The 17540-nt window shown below is 43.8% G+C and overlaps 1 protein-coding gene across 1 annotated transcript in view; it reads right to left on the bottom strand.

Moving 5' to 3' along the window:
* Positions 1-17540, bottom strand: part of FRMD4A (FERM domain containing 4A) — a 208442-nt gene that overhangs the window by 45707 nt on the left and 145195 nt on the right. The window contains 3 exon segments of the mRNA XM_050897605.1: positions 8387-8473; positions 10271-10328; positions 10542-10607. Of these exon segments, the coding sequence (XP_050753562.1) occupies positions 8387-8473; positions 10271-10328; positions 10542-10607 (211 nt within the window).

The raw sequence follows: 17540 nt of genomic DNA, 5'->3' as shown, positions 1-17540 counted from the left end.
GCAACTTGATATTTGTGTCTATAACTGTATACAGATGGGGAGATCAGACTTTGACTCTATATACAACCAAATCCACTTCGCTGCACATCTATATATGGTAGATGCTGTTAGATATTGCATCGCTGTCACCATGCTGGGTGTGTCTAAACCAATAGGTCTACAGAGAACTACTTTTCCCTGATTCTCATAAGTTAAATTTTCTCCCTTTTATCCTCTGCCAGCAAATCAAAGTGACTAGATCTTTCTGCATTGAAGATCTCTCCTTTCTGACATAATATACTATGTATTAGATAAAGGATGCCCAGCCTATAGCCTATGAATCAGCTGTGGCACCCTAGAATGATTTATGCCGCCCACAAACCATTCCTGCTACTCTCTTTCCTAAGGATCCTTTTGTCTTCTCTAGTGGCATGACTAAAGTATATCTGTCTTGGAACCAAAATACAGGAACCGCCATCCCCATCCCACACTACTATGGTGATGCACATACTCCTGTGATGCAGGGTGTCTGCATATGGGGTGCCACAGCAGCAGCAATCCCACGTACATGATAATGTGCTGCAATGTCTGACCTTCTGAGCCTCCTGCCCAGGCCACTGACTTAAAGATGCCTCATATTCATAACCACCCAATAACTGGGCCCCTGCCTGGCTTCATCTGGTGATAAAAATGCCCAGGCCTTTGGAGTAGTGAGTCCTGGTGAGCTAAGAGACAGCATTTGAGAAGGGTGGGGCACGCGGGGAGCCTTCTACCACTTCAGAGCCAAGCGCAAGTGCTCGAGGAGGTTTCAATCTTGCTCCAGATCTCCACCCTAACTCCAGGGTGCTGAGGTCCAATTTGTTTCACTTTGTGCTGTTGGAGTGATTTGTCTTTCTTTGCATCTTGTTGAAGTTCCTGCTGTGTGCTGCAGAATCATTTAAGACTTGGCTGCTGCTTTTATAGAGAATTTCCCTTTAAGATCTGAATACGACAAAGCACTTAGAGCAAGGGAGTTCTACTTTGATGGGACTACTCCTATATTTAATGGTAGCCATGGGCTTGACTTGGCTGGATCAGGGGATGGGACGTCATGCTGTAGCCTTTGTGAATGTAAATTCTCGCAGAAAACTCTGGGGAATGTATGCCTGATGGTATCACCACAGTACGCATACGCTAAACCACCAAAATAGTGCTGGTTTCCTTATAAAACAGCAGTGCCTTGGAGTATGCATTAGTGTTTACAGGCATTATAGTTGATCAAGCTACTTATTTACCTAGATAATGGAAACTGAGCATGACTATTCTATAATTTTAAAAAGTTGCTTTACCTAGACAATCTACTTAGCCGTCTGAGATCAGCCCTGTTTGGGAGAGACACTAAAGCAAACTTTTACCAGCTTATAAGAGAAAAAGTGGTCATGATGACCTATACCTAACTGTTAATTCATCGTGGTTCAACCATGGCAAACTCCATGCAGCCAAACTCCTTCCGTCTTGTTTCGAGCTATGGAGCCCTTGTCTTGCTCCACAAAGTTATTGTGTAGGTTAATGGCAGTTTCTTTCTCTGGCTGTTGTGATTTATGCAGCCTGCACCCATAGCCAGCTCCTACAGCTGTGCTGTAGGATACTGATTGCGGGCCAGATGGTGAATGGGATTGGGAACTGGTCGAGGTTAAAAGTGACCACTTTTTTTGGCTGAGTTATGCTGAGCTCTGATCCCTTCTCTGGAGCAGTTTCCTTCCCGGCCGCACAATTATACCAGCATGACTGAGGAAGGGGCCCAGGGCAGGAAATGAGCAGTGGTGGCAGGATTGCAATGGAGGAAGAGGGTGATGAAGGCCACTTCAGCTGGTACTGCTGCCAAAAGAAATGTTCACTGAATGACAGCCCAGTGACATGTCCGGCCAAATCCCATGGAAATCCTGAGTGTCAGGGACAAAATCCTGCTTTCCAGTCCCATGTGCTCTGAGCTGACTTATTCATCTCCCAGTGCGCTCAGCAGCTTTTTGGCATAGCGAAGTGCAGTGGTAAGGCATGGAGTAGTGGGTGCTGAAAGGGAAAGACCCTGGTGCTGGATGGTAGACACCCCAAATAGAGGGCAAGCAGCAGCAAAAAAGGTGCTAGTGAGAACATGGTCTCCTGTGTAACAGGGATGGAATAAGACATTTCAGCCAGTCTTAAACGATGGCTGTTCTTCAACAGTCACAGGTCTGGGTCTTACATTTTGATATGGAAGGAGATCGGGTGAGCAGCCTCTCTCCATGAGAAGAAACAGCATGGTAAGGAACCTCACTTTGTATATGTTTCCCTCCTCCAGTGCTCTATATTTCCAAATACTAAACCAAGACTGAATTACTGCACTATAAAATGAGTTGAACCCGCCGTGACCTGAAGACTGGTTCAGTTTACAGCCAAGTCCATAATCCAAAAAGCATGAAGGATCAGCAACGGGAAGAGAAATAAAAGCGCTGAGCAGAAGGAGTCAGCAGGTAGTCCTTAACAGTCAGCTAATCACAGTGAATAATTTATTACAGCAATGCCACTGAGACTCCACTAGCTTTTAAACCAGTATTTCCTGGAAATGTTTTCTGCTCCTCTTGTATCATTTGTAAATTTGAAATCTTTTATCCTTGTCTGCAATGCAAAGGTGTTTGCAAATGTTTTAGGAAATGATGCTGTTCCAAGAAGAGCGCAATTAGACATGAGTCCAATACATTGTCTCTGACCCCACTTGATTCTGGATGCTCTAAAGAAAGGCCAGACCTTTCTGAATACACCCTGTGGCTCAGTGGCATGCCAGTGAGAGGAGCGTTACGCATGCTCTATACCTCTGACAACAGAAACCAACTTGCTGCCAAATCAAACACCCGCCTTGAACATGAGGGTTTATAACCCCTCCCAAAATCCTGTTCAAAACCAACCAATTCAATGTTAAAACTCTGGATGGAGGGTCACACCTTTAGTCCTATCTTCAACCCTTCTAAGCTCTTGACCTCTATTGTATCATGTGGCAAGGAGTTAATACAAGTGAATTGGGCTCCCTGTAACTCATTCGAATTTCATGTTTCTTTTGCCTTTTTGACTGTCCCGATGTTCTATGATCAGTCAGGGTAGAGACCAATTTGTCAGCTTCCTCCTCCCCATTGTTCGCTACTTTCTATACATTTCACATCAATCTCTACTTTATGTTTTTTTAAGTCACTGGTCTGTCATTCCTTCACCACAGGAAGCACAAGTTTAACCACTCCATCAGTGCAATTACTGACTTGACAATGCTTCATTATGCCCTAAAGCAGAGAGGATCTCTATTTGTCCTGCAATAAAGCAGCTCTTAATTAGGCTATTGCTCCTCCTGTGTAAATATCTCATTTTGCCTCTGGAATTGGGAGAGTTCACTCTATCTCTTGCTGTTTGGAAAAGGCCAAGTGACATCACACAGCAATCTTTCACTTTCTGGACATAATTGATGTGCTGATTACTGTGCTCATGCTGTCGACAAGCAGGTGATTTCTCTCTGATCAGACACTTAAAGCTACTGATTTTACTTGTGCTTTGTATTGCTTGGTAGGATGGGTCCAACTCAGCTCTTGTTTTTGCATGTTTAAATGGGAAGTCAATCCTTTACCGTTGCTTTGGATTCACAACAATACTACAAATTAAATTATTCTGTAATGAGCATCCATAGAGCATTGTGGAGACCTTATGGCAAGGGACAGAGTATTTTCATAGCATGCTTCACTTCATCTCAGAGAAAGGATAACGCTGGGAAGAAATGGCAGAAACTGATGTTTGGCTGTCACAGGGAAAGTCTTTGTCAAGCTACATTCAGAGCTGAATTTTGGGATGCCTCACATTTTATCTTCTTTCCAAAAGTCTTTATTCCCCTTGGGTTCTCTTCAGTCTACCAGAGAATGCAAACACTGATAAAGTTTATGAGTCTGAGAAAAAAGGCTCACCTTAAGTTTCGTTGCCACTAGCCTTCTGTGGAAGAAAAAGGGATAACACTATATAGAGGTATTTCTTGCAAAGCAACCAAACACTACCAGACTCTCCTTAATTAAGGTCATTTTATTTTTGATGATAAGTTAAAGAATTTATCTGTGTGTTTATTGGCCATATGGAAGTCCTTTGGCTGACTTTGTTAATCATTCATTCTTCAGCTTGGAGTTAATTGTTTACTAACTGTTAAGCTGTGTGCACTAAAAGATGCCTTTGGGCTCTTAAATCAGTGGGAATATCTCACTAGAACAACAGACACATGCCTAGTGCTACTACAACTGCTTGGGCATGCTGGTCTCACAGCTCCAGGCTATGCCGCTTCTGCTTCATGTACAGGTCTCTTGGGATGGAGTGGAATTACATCCCTACCTGCTGGTTAAAATGAACAAGCACCACTCATAGACGATATAGTCACACAGGGGGGCTGCAGTGCCTTGCTCTTTCTTTCCAGTTGCTCTGCATTGCAAGCAAAAAAACCCGTAATGACCCTTCTCTGAAAATGATGGTTTTGGTCACTACAGCCTCAGCGGCTTGTGGGAGAGTGGTGCTGGCACATCCTATCTGAAGACCTGGTTCCAAAGAATTTGCTTTGGTTTATCATGAATGTTGGATGGTGCTGACCCAAGATGGGTAGAGCCCAGCAGGGCAATGACTCCTTTTTGTTGTGCTTTTTCAAGGCACACTGAGCCTTGAAGGGCCTTTTCTCTTCACAGGGAAGAGTTTGTAGAAGCTAAGTGTAACATAGAGGGAGATGGATTCTGCCCATCCTGGATGCTGTGCGCTGCTGCTACACAAATGACACTGGTTCTGCAAGCCACTACTAAACTTCCAGAATGCCTCAGCATATGGTTAGCAGGACAGCAGCCATCTTTCCACACCTGATACTCCCTTCTTCTTGTTCAGCTGCAGTGATGGATTTTGTGAAGTATTCCAAAACTTTTGTATTTATTTAATACCTAAGAATGAATGGCTATCAGATCGTAACTGATATGACGAAATCTGGGTTCGAAGAGGCAACGTTCAAGAGGAAGCCTTTGGCAGGGCTTGCTGAGTCCGTGAGCTATCCCCTGAACATACAGGAGAAAAACAGAAGGGAGAAAGATAAGCCTCGAAGTAATGGCTTTGGGTAGCTTCAGGGCTTCCACAGAATTCAAGCATAGGCAGGAGGGAACATAAAAATAGAAGCACAGAGTCACATTAGGCTCTGCAGCCCAGCGCAAGCAGCATTCCGGTTTAATAGCCCTGCATTCCCGTCTGAACCACCTCGGACTAGGTGCCAGATACCCACCTCAGCTGCATCCCCAGTAATGCTGGAGGACTTATGCCTGAGTGAGAATAGCGCAAGCAAGATCAAGTTCTGGCCCTGTGTCAGACTCAGTTCTCCTCTCCAGACTCATCCAACTTGCTGACAAACCTAGTTAGTTTTCTAGAGACACATGGCTGATTTACTCCAGCAATTTAATAAAAACGTGGTTTTGACTGACTGCTAATGGGATCGCCTGAGATAGGCTCAGCTGCTTAGTGTGGGTTACAGTTTTACTTGCAAACACAATAAGCATGGAAATCTATCTAGGATGACATAATAGGAAAACATTATAATCTCCCTTATAAGACAAGCAAAGTTTTATATGCATTTAATATAAATGTCTTGGTTTCAGCTGGTTTCTTACTACAATTTTCTGTTTGTGTTTCTTCCAGGGAGATTTATTTTTCCATTGTAATTTTTCAATTTGTTTCTGGCATTGGCAATGTGCAGGAACAAAATAATAAAGATCAGAAAAGACAAAATCTCTTCCCTCCCCTCCCCTCCCAATTTTACGTTGCAGACAGTTCAGTAAGGTTTACCCCTCCCCTTTGCACAGCAGAAACTTGAACCAGCCCATGCTGGTATAGTGAAATGAATCAGATACTGTGGTAAGCTCCCAGACACCGGGGTTATCAAGTGCAATTTTACAATCTAAGTAGCAGAGGATTAAACATTGCACCTCACTGAGGGAGTTGGGCTGCTCTTGCCAGAGTAGTTTTACCACCTGTGTAGGGTAAGAAGTCCTTTTACTTGCTCTACAGAGGGTAAAAGCACACAATGGCAAAATAATGAAGCCTCAGCCACTCTATCCAAGTCCTGTCCCTGATTTAGGTTGTGCATTTTGGAATAGCCCTGCCAACAGATGGGGTTTGCAAGCATCATGTAACAGAGAAATGCTCATCTAGGCTGTCTTTTCACTGCTGTGGTCTCTGGATTATGGCAATGGACAAAGTCTAGCCCGGAAATTCCTGCTCTCCCTTCCCATCCAACCTTCCCTCCCAGATTTATGACCACTTCTGCTAAGCCACAGAACTCCTCAGTGGTTTATACATAAGGCAGCACCATTGTTTTGGGTCTCCTGGATTTTGTACATAGTTTGCTGAGAAAAAAAAATAGTAATTCCCAATAAAGAGAAAACTGGCACCCTATTTTTTAGGGTTACACTTGCAGAAAAAGGGTAGGATATGCCTACAGTCCCTGATTCTAGGGGCAACGTGAGAGCTAGAGGTAGATTAGTGGGGACAGAGGGAGGCTGGCCAAGATGTTATCAAGCTCTAAAACGAATGCTACAGACCAGATCACCCTGAGCGGCTGAGAAGAAGAGAAAATAGAGAAGCTAAGAAGGGAGGCTTGACTCTTCTAGTGGAAATGGCTGACTCCTCTCACGCAGTCAGAGTACCTGACCTCTTTTTTTCTTTCTTCTGATGCTCTCCACCAACACTCTCATCGCATCAGGGTTGATAAAAATTGCTATAGCTTGTGAATGGCTGAGTCCTTGTCATGGCAGGGCACTGTTTTCCTCCAAAGAAATGTTTCCATCACTAAGACTGACTTCTGAAGGCATGTTTTAAGGACATGTCTTCCCTGGGGGGTTGGCACTAATGGAGGTATGTGGGTGCAAACACCTAGCCTAGGCATGTTTTAAACTATCACGTGTGAGTATGGCTTGCCCTGCAGGTAATGATTGATCCCAAACAGATATTTCTTTTAGAGCACAGATGCTCTGTGAAGACCCCCTTACTCCCCTTGTCCTTTTCTTCAATGAATAAAAAGCCTCATTAATAGCCTTCAGTGAATAGAAGGCTAATCAACGCACCTATTATCTCCTGCTGCCTCCTTGGCAGTTCTGTTTTCTACCAAAACCTTGGTTCTAGTTTATTTTAATAGAAGATGCTATCTGTGAGCACCAGACACTGTCCAACTTGAATGTGATCAGAGGAGGTGAAAGAAAGGGAGAGGGGACCTTGGCACAGAGACAAAATGAGAAAGAGAAAATGCAAAGAGAAATGCAGTACGTTAATTCAGCATGGAAGCATTTGCATCCATAGAAGACCTGCCTAGTTGCTGCAAATTATCCAGTTCTGCAGCCTGCAAGCAAGCCTGAAACCTTGCCTCCTGATGTCTCCACGGGTTTGCAGTACAACAAATACTGTTGCTAACAGACTGTGCATGCCCACCTGCAGGGCATGTGCTCAGAGATGAGCTTTTTTATATTAGATGGCATCCTAGGTAGGAAAATCAGAACACATGGGTCTGCCTAGTAGGATGAGCTTAAGGGATCAAAACCTTCCTCCTCCCAAATGAACAGGACATTCCTTAGCTGGATTTCTCAAAGGCAATTTGGAAGGACTGAGACAAATCCCGATTTACAGATGCACTGAAAGCCTCACTAAGAATAGTAATAAAGAGACCAGAATGGCTAGTCATCACTGACCGAGCTCCAGTTTTGTGATCAGATCTATGCATGCCATGCCTTGATTTGTGAACTCTTTCAAAATAAAGTTCCTAAACAAATCAGATATGGGCACAAACTTTTTAATGCCTTTTTTTTATGCATGTGATGAAAATATTCCTTTCTTGTTAGCTTGCCATTAACTCTTCACTTATTAAAATTGTTGCTTATCAAATGTAACGCTGCTCCTGGGAAAACCGAGCAATTTTTTCTGTTTGTAATAAATGGAAGAAGCTTTCCTGTCCCTTCTTCCCACTCTCTCTTGGATCATTTATGGCTTGACAATACACTGTCAAGGGTTAGCTGAGCACCCTCAGTCCTGCCATAGCCAGTGGGAATGGAAGATCTCCAGCACCTGACAGGATCAGTCCTTCAGTTCCCATTTATGTCTTATGAACAATGCAAAAAAGAAGTGTAAAAGCAAGTTGCCAGATTAAGTGACGCTTATTTCCCCCCCATACCACAACATTTAATAAATTAACAGCTACTTTTGTGCATTAATTCTTTGCAGACTTTCAGACAAGTTTAGGAGAAACGACATCCTTCAAAATCACATGAATCGATGCCAGCATTTGGCATACATCGCACCCTCAAATCAAGCTATAGCATGTGTGGCAAGCCCAGACCTTGATAGAAAAGTAAACACTTACCTTTCTTGGTTTCACTTTGTCATGGTAGTCATATTGAAAAATCCCCTTGTAGCTAAGTCCTAACCACCAAGGAATTCCCTGTTTGTCCTGGAAGAAAAAAGAGAGGGAATTATATTGAATGGGACGGGGAAATGCTGGAGATTTCCTAGGTTGTTATTCAAGGTGAAGATTTGTTTCTAGGCAATATCTTTGAACGTCATGGGTGCTGTTAAATTTACCCCTGCTGAATTTCCTCAAGTCACAAAGCCACATGGTGTTTAGGAGAGATCTGTTTCACTTTTAGCTATGACATATAAAACCATTTAAAATGCATCACCAGTGATCAAGTTACTCAAAATGCTGCCAGGGGAGGTGGGGAGGTTTGACATGGGTCCCTTGTGCAGTGGTGCATCCTTTTTCTCTTCCCTGCGAATTATTCAGTCTGAACACTCAGAGACTGGAGAGGAAGGAAAGCGAATCACCCAGCTGACTTGAATTATGTGGAGGGATTTTAGCATTAATCTTGAAAATGCAGCAGTAATGGGATCTGAGAGCTACCAAGTGATAAGGTCTGACTAGGCTCAGACCCAACTGCTTTGTGTCTGAGTGTGCAATAAAATGGCCTTATGGAGTAATGGCTGATATCTGATACCAGCCTCTTTGCAATTTACTGAACTGGAGTCCTCAATGAAATTACATCTGCTCTGTTAATGTGATAGAGGATGGCAGGGTAAAACGCAGCAAAACCAAAACCCCCACATCAGGCAGAAGCAACACCTATTACGTGCAATATTTGCTGCCTCATTGCTGCTCACTGGTATTTATTGATCATGGGAGTTCACTGGAATAGCTTTCAAGTGTTTGCAGGCTTGAACACCCAGCCCAATCCACCAGATCTTTCTTGATCTACAGTAGTCCAAGAGATCTGGATGCAAAGGGTGCTGGAGGGATCCTGCCCTCTGGCAAAAGATGAGACTAATGCTTTTCGCAAAATGCCGTACACATTAGCAGGAGTAGACTACAAACGCCTCTCCCTGAGACAGGCACTGTCAGATATTTGTGCATACCCCATGTGTGCAAGACATTACAGATATATGAAAAACCATATATGATCTGTGCAGAGAGATAATGATGAAACACATCAAAACTTCAGGGGTGATAAATGAAGGAATATGCTCTGGGGAGTGTCGATCTAGCTTTCTTTATATGTTTATTGATTTCTCTACTTAAAAAAAATAACAACCCTACACAGCTGGTCAGGCAGGGAAGTAATAATAATAATATGAGACTGGAAGATTTGGTGATAAATCATTAGACAAAAGAAATGAGGGATTTCATGAATACCTGCATGAAATCCACATAGAAACGGAGAGCTGTTCGGGGAGGGGGATGTGTTACCTCTAGAGTATGGGACAATGATTTGGCATTAAAAAGATGTACTATATCTGTATCCATCTACCTATATCTCAAGTGAAAGGAGCTGCAGTCTGCAGGTCATGGCTGGTCCTAGTTAGTTGCTCATGGATCTGCCAGCTGGGAAAAGTCTGACCTCCTGGAACTACAAAAAGGAGTGAAGCATTGAGTCTGCCAGTGATGTGGCTGGCTTGTCCCTTTGGTGCTGGTTCACTGGCATCACCAGAGCTTGCCGCTGCTTGTGGGCTGAACATCTCCAGCACAATAGGACTGCAAGAGTATTATCTCCAAGAACAGGATTTTCCTCTTTGGAGCTGTATTTACCAAACATTCACTACACAGTTGAAATAAGTTTATCCTGCCACAGGAAGTGAAACGAGACTTTAGTAGCAGTGTATTGTATTCTGAAAGCAGCATGGTTATTTGTACCTCTCTCCCTCCCTCTCCAACAACAGTTTAATTCAATAAATGACCCTTTGTTGTAGCACGTACCTTTACTGCATAATAATGCACTCCATATGTTGGGAGGGATTCTACAATGCTCATGTAACTGCAAAACAACACATAAGAGAATAACATGTCTGAGAAGCTGAGAGGATGATCTGAAAAAAAAGCTTTAATAAATAAATAATTAAGTACATAAATACTTAAAAATAAAGCATTAGATGAGATGGGAGACACAGTTACATATTGTATTTACAGTCCAGTATAAATATTTCCTGATAAAACAAAGGTCACAAGAACTCACTCTTATTTCACTTACTTCACAATTGCTTGACCTCTTGTCTGACCATTTAGTTTCTTGTAATGTTCAATGACTCGATCCTCACTGGAAAGGAAGAAATGGAATGTTTTATATAATGGCAGTATCATGACTAAGAATCTTGCCAAAAGGTGAAGAGATACTTCTGTTAACACAGCTACTGACTGAGGGAATCAAAAGATGCCAAGCAAAAGTGTCAGATGAGGGGATTTGATGCAGCCCAGGGTAAACAAGGGGGACTCACAGACTGAGAATAAAAATGGTTTTCTAGGAGTTGGCTTTCTGGAAGAACCTTTTTTACTCACAAACGCAATATGTACATGTACAGCCTTTTCCCTCTCTGCATTACTTTCCTTATCTACAGATGATGCCCATGATATTACATTGTGTGGCAAACAGATGTGTGTTGGAGCTGCTCAAGCTCTGCTTTGCCCTAGCTGGTCCAACTTCTTTCCAAGCCCACCAAGTTCTCTAAAAGCTAGTAAAGCTTTCAGAAATTGGTGGCCAGCAATAGCCCTAAGCCTCACAGATTACTCCTCACTGCAGCTGCACAAAACCATGTACTGGAGCACTAGTGGAAGTACTCTGGAGAAACCCCTCTCAGCAAGGAGTTAAATTCCTAGTGTACACAGAGGCAATGTCTATAACAGCAGGTTAAACAGTGGCAGGGAATGTTTCCAAGGCACTCAAACTTGAGTTCCTTTACTGTTAAAGTACTGATGTGCCTTTGCATACTTTTGGGTTATACTAACTTGCATTCCTCCAGGCAACTCCTGGCTATGCACTGGGAGTTAACATGGGCCAGGGCCCATTCCCAACACTGCTTTGGAGACTAAGACAGTTTCATGGTATACATGGATGCTGTTCCACACCAGTGGGCCTCTGTGTCAGAGAACAGTTCTGGGTGTGTTTGAGAAATGCATGTTGAGACATTGACCTATACACAGTAGAGACGTATCATCCAAGAGCAGATCTGCATGACCCAAATGACAGACTGAGAGACATCTGTAAGTTTACTTTTAAAGAATCTCATTCCTTCTTCTCCAGTGAATGGGTAGCAGGAGAGCACAGAACCAGAGCTATTTGATGCATGCAATCATCAGCTGTGCTAGCAAGGTCGCAGCATGGCAAAGTATGAGCCAATGATCGCCTTTCAAAGGTTCACAGAGCTCTCTGATTTCAATAGCATTCCTCTCAATCTATGGCCATGCAAGTCATCACAGCCCCCAAGCCTGGTACTTTCAGACTGGTCTGACTTTGGTTCTTCTCTAACTTCCAGCAATGTAATGCCCACAGGACCAGCTCTGTTACATTGGCATGACAGAATACTCAAGTCCTCAGGTTTAAACCCAATCTCTCTTGCAACACCAAGGATAAGGAATCTGTTGAGTCCCCTCGAGATACTGTACAGACCTTGCCAGTCCAAGAGGAAGGAAACCTAAACTACCTTTATGCTACCTTTGTGCCCTCCCCACCTGACACTGTATAAGCTTCCAGTAGTACCAAGTGTCTATATCTAACGCCATCATGCTACATGCGGTTTAGGCCAATGTGAACTGGCATTCCTCCCTCCCTGCATTTCCTAGGTCCAGCTGGGGGCCCTAATGGGGCCTTTAAAGGCAGCCACATGGTTGTCCACCATGCAGTAATCCTTCCCCAGGCAGAACTGAAGCTATTTTCATTGCTAGACAGTGTGAAGGAGCACAGCAGTGTGGGATGGTCTGGTAGATGACATCACTGCAACTGCTCAGAGATGCCCATGGGGACTTTTGTGGAAAACTGCAAAGCGTTTCACTAGCCCTGCTAACACGACTGTGTCTTCTCATTGCTGCCTTCCCCATATGCATCCTTGTGCCAGAGAGACCTGCGTGGAGCCAGAATCTGTTTTAGAAAGAAGTTCCCCTTCCCCTGCTGGGCACAGCCTTCTTAATGCACTCAGTGATGTCACAGGTAGAGGCCACACAGGGCCTGCTGTGACATCACACACAGGATGTTCTGTTCTGTGACATCACAAGGAGGACAAACTGCACTGTGACATGACAAACAAGATGTGCTGTGCACAGATGGGGTGTGGGACCTGGCACAGGGGAGCTGAGGACTGTGCATCCATCCCTGGTAATGAAGGGAGAAAGGGAGAGGACGAGAAACACCAGTGTAGACAGCACAGAGCAATTAAAAGTAGACGGTCTGTTGGATTGTCAGCAGGGCCAGCTGTTCCCCCACAAGCCTGTAATTTGTCTGAGAGTAACTGATTTCCTTACTCACTGACCAAGTGACTTCCCCCGAAAGTCACTTGCGAAAATAAAAGGGCTCTTATTGGGGCAAGGTGAAGTGATGTCCCACCAGCACGCCACAGCAGGTACAGGGTGCTGATAGAGTCAGTGACAAATTACATGGGTAAAGGAATGGTCCAGCTCTCCCATCAAATCCGTCAGAATAATTTTAACGCTTAGAAAATGATCTGTAAGCTATAAATTCAACAGCTATGAAACCATATTCAGCCCACTGATCCAAGCAAGTACCACAGATGTTATGGGCGTGCACATGAAGGCAGAGCCTGGGTCTCCTGCCATGATTATCATAAACAGGATTACTTTTGGGGCAATAACTGAATCACATGAGTGTTCAGCATTGGAAGATATCCAAAACCCCTCATTCTTAATAAAAAAGATAGACAGAGAGAGCTTCCAGCCCTTTGAAATTACCTCTTAAAACCACGATTACATGTGGATGCAATTCTTCTCTGTTTCAGACAGGAACAAACTAGGAGTGACTTCTCAGAAAATAATGGAGTATCTCCAGTGGAAAATGCTCTCAGCTTTAGTTTCCACTCTGTGCAGTTTATTGTACAGATCAAGCTCTCATATTGATGCCATTCAAGGAAAGGATAGATGTACCTACAGATGATTACCTAATGTGATTCCGGATGTGCTCTGCTTTCTTACAAATGATTATTATAAAATAATGGATATGTTCCCAGATCATACCTCTTGGGTAGGGAAGCCAATCGATGGCCCATTTCCTTCAAAAGGACAGATTAGATGTCAGGGAGCCTTCCTGAACAGTGGGATGAATAAAGTTATGTTCTTAACCCATACTAAAAGATATGGGATAGTCCAGGCTCTATCCAGTTCTCCTAAACAAATGCAGGCAACACTCTCTATACCTCCATTGCCTTGTTAGGATACTGATAATCTTCCTTTCCATTGTATAATGTTTTGAGGTCTACAGATGTTAAGTGCCAGATAAGTATTATCCTTGTTTCTACTTTTGGACAAAAAAATATAAAGCCTGAATTATCAATCGAGCCATGAATATTTAAGAGTGGGATTTGCTGCCTTTCACCTTTCTACAACACTGAGCTAGTCACACTTTGGGGAAAGGAACAGATACTCCAGAGCACAGTTCATCCTGACAGCAAAGGGAGCTGAGGGCACCTAGCTCAGATGGAGAGGTCTACACTGAAGAAATGTTCATGGTCAGATGAATCCCACCCCAGCTGCGTGACAGTCACTCCTCGAACAGTTGTTTGAACTTCCTTTTCATTCCCTGCGCAAGAAGGATCATCCAGCACAGAGGTCACTTTCTGCCTCCAGCTCTGGGACAGAGGGGTAAGCCCAGCATGTGCCAGGGAAAACAAGCAAAGTCATTCACGGGTCAGAAGGAGCATTAGCAGAGCTTATAAACATTCTCCCCTATCATTTCAGCTGTTCATCTCTGAGTGGCTGCCATGCTGCTATTGACAGCTGGGAGAGTGCTGGGACACTGCCTGGATCACCAACTGACGTCTCCTCTCCCCCTGCTCTGGCTTGTTGCTGTGTCAGTGACACAGAAACTCATTCATAACGCAGGGCTGACAGAGGATGCTTAATTAACGTGGAGACACGGAGGCTGCCGAAGGACTACCGTCTGTTTGCCAGCTCATAAAACATTCCCCCCAAAGCTGCAAAAATTAGTACCTGGATGATATCCTGCAGCAGACAACTCTGATAAAGATCTTTAGAACTACCAAGAAATCCCTCCTGTCCCAGCAGCTTACAGAACTGGATGGCAGACAACTTGCAAGCAAATGCAAGGCCAGAGTTTCTTATTATCAGATCCAGATTTTCAAGGGTAATTGTTTCCCCCCTCTCTTCCCAGCACACTGAGCTGTTTTAAATACCTGTCCACTCATTGCTGCGCCTCACTGTTGTTCTGTTTCTAACCTTTATCCATCTTGATTATATTCTGGAACTTACTAACGTCTTTATTTGCAGTCATATGCTGTCCCACTGAAGCCAAAAGAGCATCTCTTGGGCCAAAGGGACCAAGAGCAGGATCAGAGCCTCAGGTCTGTGTTGTATTAGAGAAACTAAATAGTTATTTTCAGCTGATATTCTCAGGGGTGAATTTTCTAGCAATGCTGATGCTTTAGGTTGCTAAAACCAAGCTTGCATTCAACGTCTGTTGGAACCTGGGAGAAGTCTATCTTCCCCCTGGTCTGTTGAAAATCCCATTCTAGCACCCACTTTTGTGCCGTTGCATCTCCTCCTTGCATTCTTACTGGCAGCCTAGTACTGGGCTGGCTTGCTGAGAAGGATCTGAATTGAGATAAAATGCAGCGACAATGGCTGGAAAGGAGTGCTGTGAACTAACACAGGTTCTCTCCTGTCTCATTGTGATTAGTTTTGTGTCTAAAATAATAAATACTGTCAGTTGTTTCCATGCATGGGCAAGAGAAATCAAAACTCAGGGTCCCAGTTCCTGGACTGTGTGGGAGGACCAGAAACTCAGCTTTCATTTAAAAGAAAAAAAACCCCCAAACTCCTTCTTGCTTCACCAGTAATCAGTGATGCTAAGAGATGCTTGAGAACAAGATGTGCAACTGATTCTTCTTAATCTGTAGAGAGCTGGAAACAAAAACCTGATGACATAAAAACTACAACCTTCATCTTTGTTGTGATGTCTACAAACCTCCAAGAAGAGGTTACAGTGAAGGGAAAGGCCTGCAGCAAGGGTATGCAACCAGGAGACTCCATAAAGGTGGAGCCGGAGGCACCAAACTGTGCTGATTCAGCCCTCGCTGCATCTAAGAATCCAGGACTCATCCCACTGGTCTTACTATGTTTGATAGGAGCAACAGGTGACGCTTTTTCATGGTGTGTGATGGAAATGTTATATAATTTCATGCAGATCTATCATAATATCTTGCTGAAGGTATCATAGTATTTACTTGATTATCCATTTTATAGCCTCTGAGTCCATTTCAGCCTATACAAATGTAGCACAGGGTTCTTTGTTTGTTTTAAACTAACTAGAGCAATTACCCATCCTACCCCTAATGTTTTAAATGGTTCTTTCCAGAGCTGGAAATTCACTTGTTACTGCTTTGTGCTAATGCTGAAGAACTGCAGCGTACAACTGATTGCACACAGAAAAGAACAGGATGAAATTTGTATCCAGTATGTAATCTGCATGAGATGCAGAAGTGTCAGAAAACACAGTTTTAAAAATCTGCCTTCTTAGATCACTGAAGTTTGATCTGTACTTCAGAGGCTTTTCGTCTGATTGACCAGCAGCCTCTTCCTGAGAGTGTTCAGCGTTTCACAGGGTGTTTATGAAAAAGCCACCATTAAAAAATAATCAACTACTGATGTATAAGAGGTCTCTGAGACCTGGTTACTGAAGTGAAATCACAAGGGAGTCACAGGACTGTAGCCACTGGTTTTATTACCCCATTGGAAACAACCAGCTTCCCAACCTGCGACCTGTTCTCAGTCACATGAGAACTCCCACAAAATTAAGTACAGCTGCAAGAAGTGCTGTACCTTGTGTATAACTGTAAATACTTGCATTCTGAGCATGAGGTTTTTACGTGGCTCTTCTTGCTTCAGGTGACTGAACATAGCCCAAACCAAAGGACAGTGTCTTACAGACAGAGGCAGTCCCAGACCTCACTGAGCATTCCCAGCAGAAGTCCTTAGCATAGGCATGTTGACTAACACTTGCTGACAGTGGGGGCAGACAGACGATCGCAGACGGGGCCTGACAGGCAGCCTGGCTTGTCACTGCTTTCCTGTGTACGGATACCATCACAGGCAACCGAAGCAAAGGCTATGTGGGCACTTTAATAAGACCTCAGTCCATGTTGCTGCTGAAGGGTCAGATTTGCCTTCCCTGTCCGTGGCTACTTGTTCCCACCACTCCTCTTGTGGTGGCTTTTAGCTTGAGCTACCAGTCTGTCAGTCAGACCAGGGCACCGACCTGGCTGGAAATGCACTGCTTTTCAATGTGTGGATTAGTTTGTGGAAAAAGGAAAGAGACGCTCCAAAGAGGGAGACCTTCTTCCACTGAAATGGCAGCCTACATTTATCAATTTTTCATAAAGATTTGGTTTGGTTCTTAGACAGAAACACCAGGAGACTGTGATGATCCACAGCTTTTGTGTCAGTGTTCCTAACCTCAGCCAGGGACTCCGAGTCTCTCCTGATGTGCTCAGAAGGTGATGAGGAGACTTCACAGACTAGCTTGCCTACAGCTTGACATGAGGTACAGCTAATTCTGGTATTGTAGCCGTGCTAGGAAAAGTGGATGGCCTTCCTGGCAAAGGGAAGAATTGAGATCATAAACTACAAACTGATTTGTTTCCCCCTGCCATCCTCAGATTTCCAAGATGCAGAAATTAAAAGAGTAGGAGATAAAGAAGTTCACTCCCACCCCCAGGCTTATAGCCTAATGCTTTAAAGGCAAACATGAAAGAGGAACAAGCAGAAAATCAAGTGAAAGCATCTCCCCGTTAATGAACAGTCTTCCCCCAAATTCTTTGCTATTTGCACAGATAAAAGGGATAGGCAGGGTGGCACCAAGAATCTATGTGTGGGGCATACAAAATTTAATTGTGACCCTGCTCCTACCCTGGATTTAATTTTCAGTGCAATAAAGACAGAGCTCCCAAGCCTCCACCTCCAAACATCACCTAGTTCGTATAAAAGGAGAAATCTATCCCTTTTAGTTCAGCTA

The sequence above is a fragment of the Gymnogyps californianus genome, chromosome 1, assembly GCF_018139145.2.
Source record: "Gymnogyps californianus isolate 813 chromosome 1, ASM1813914v2, whole genome shotgun sequence".
Taxonomy (NCBI): domain Eukaryota; kingdom Metazoa; phylum Chordata; class Aves; order Accipitriformes; family Cathartidae; genus Gymnogyps; species Gymnogyps californianus.
Note: the sequence above shows the minus strand (reverse complement) of the source record. Positions and strands in the feature narration are given on the sequence as shown.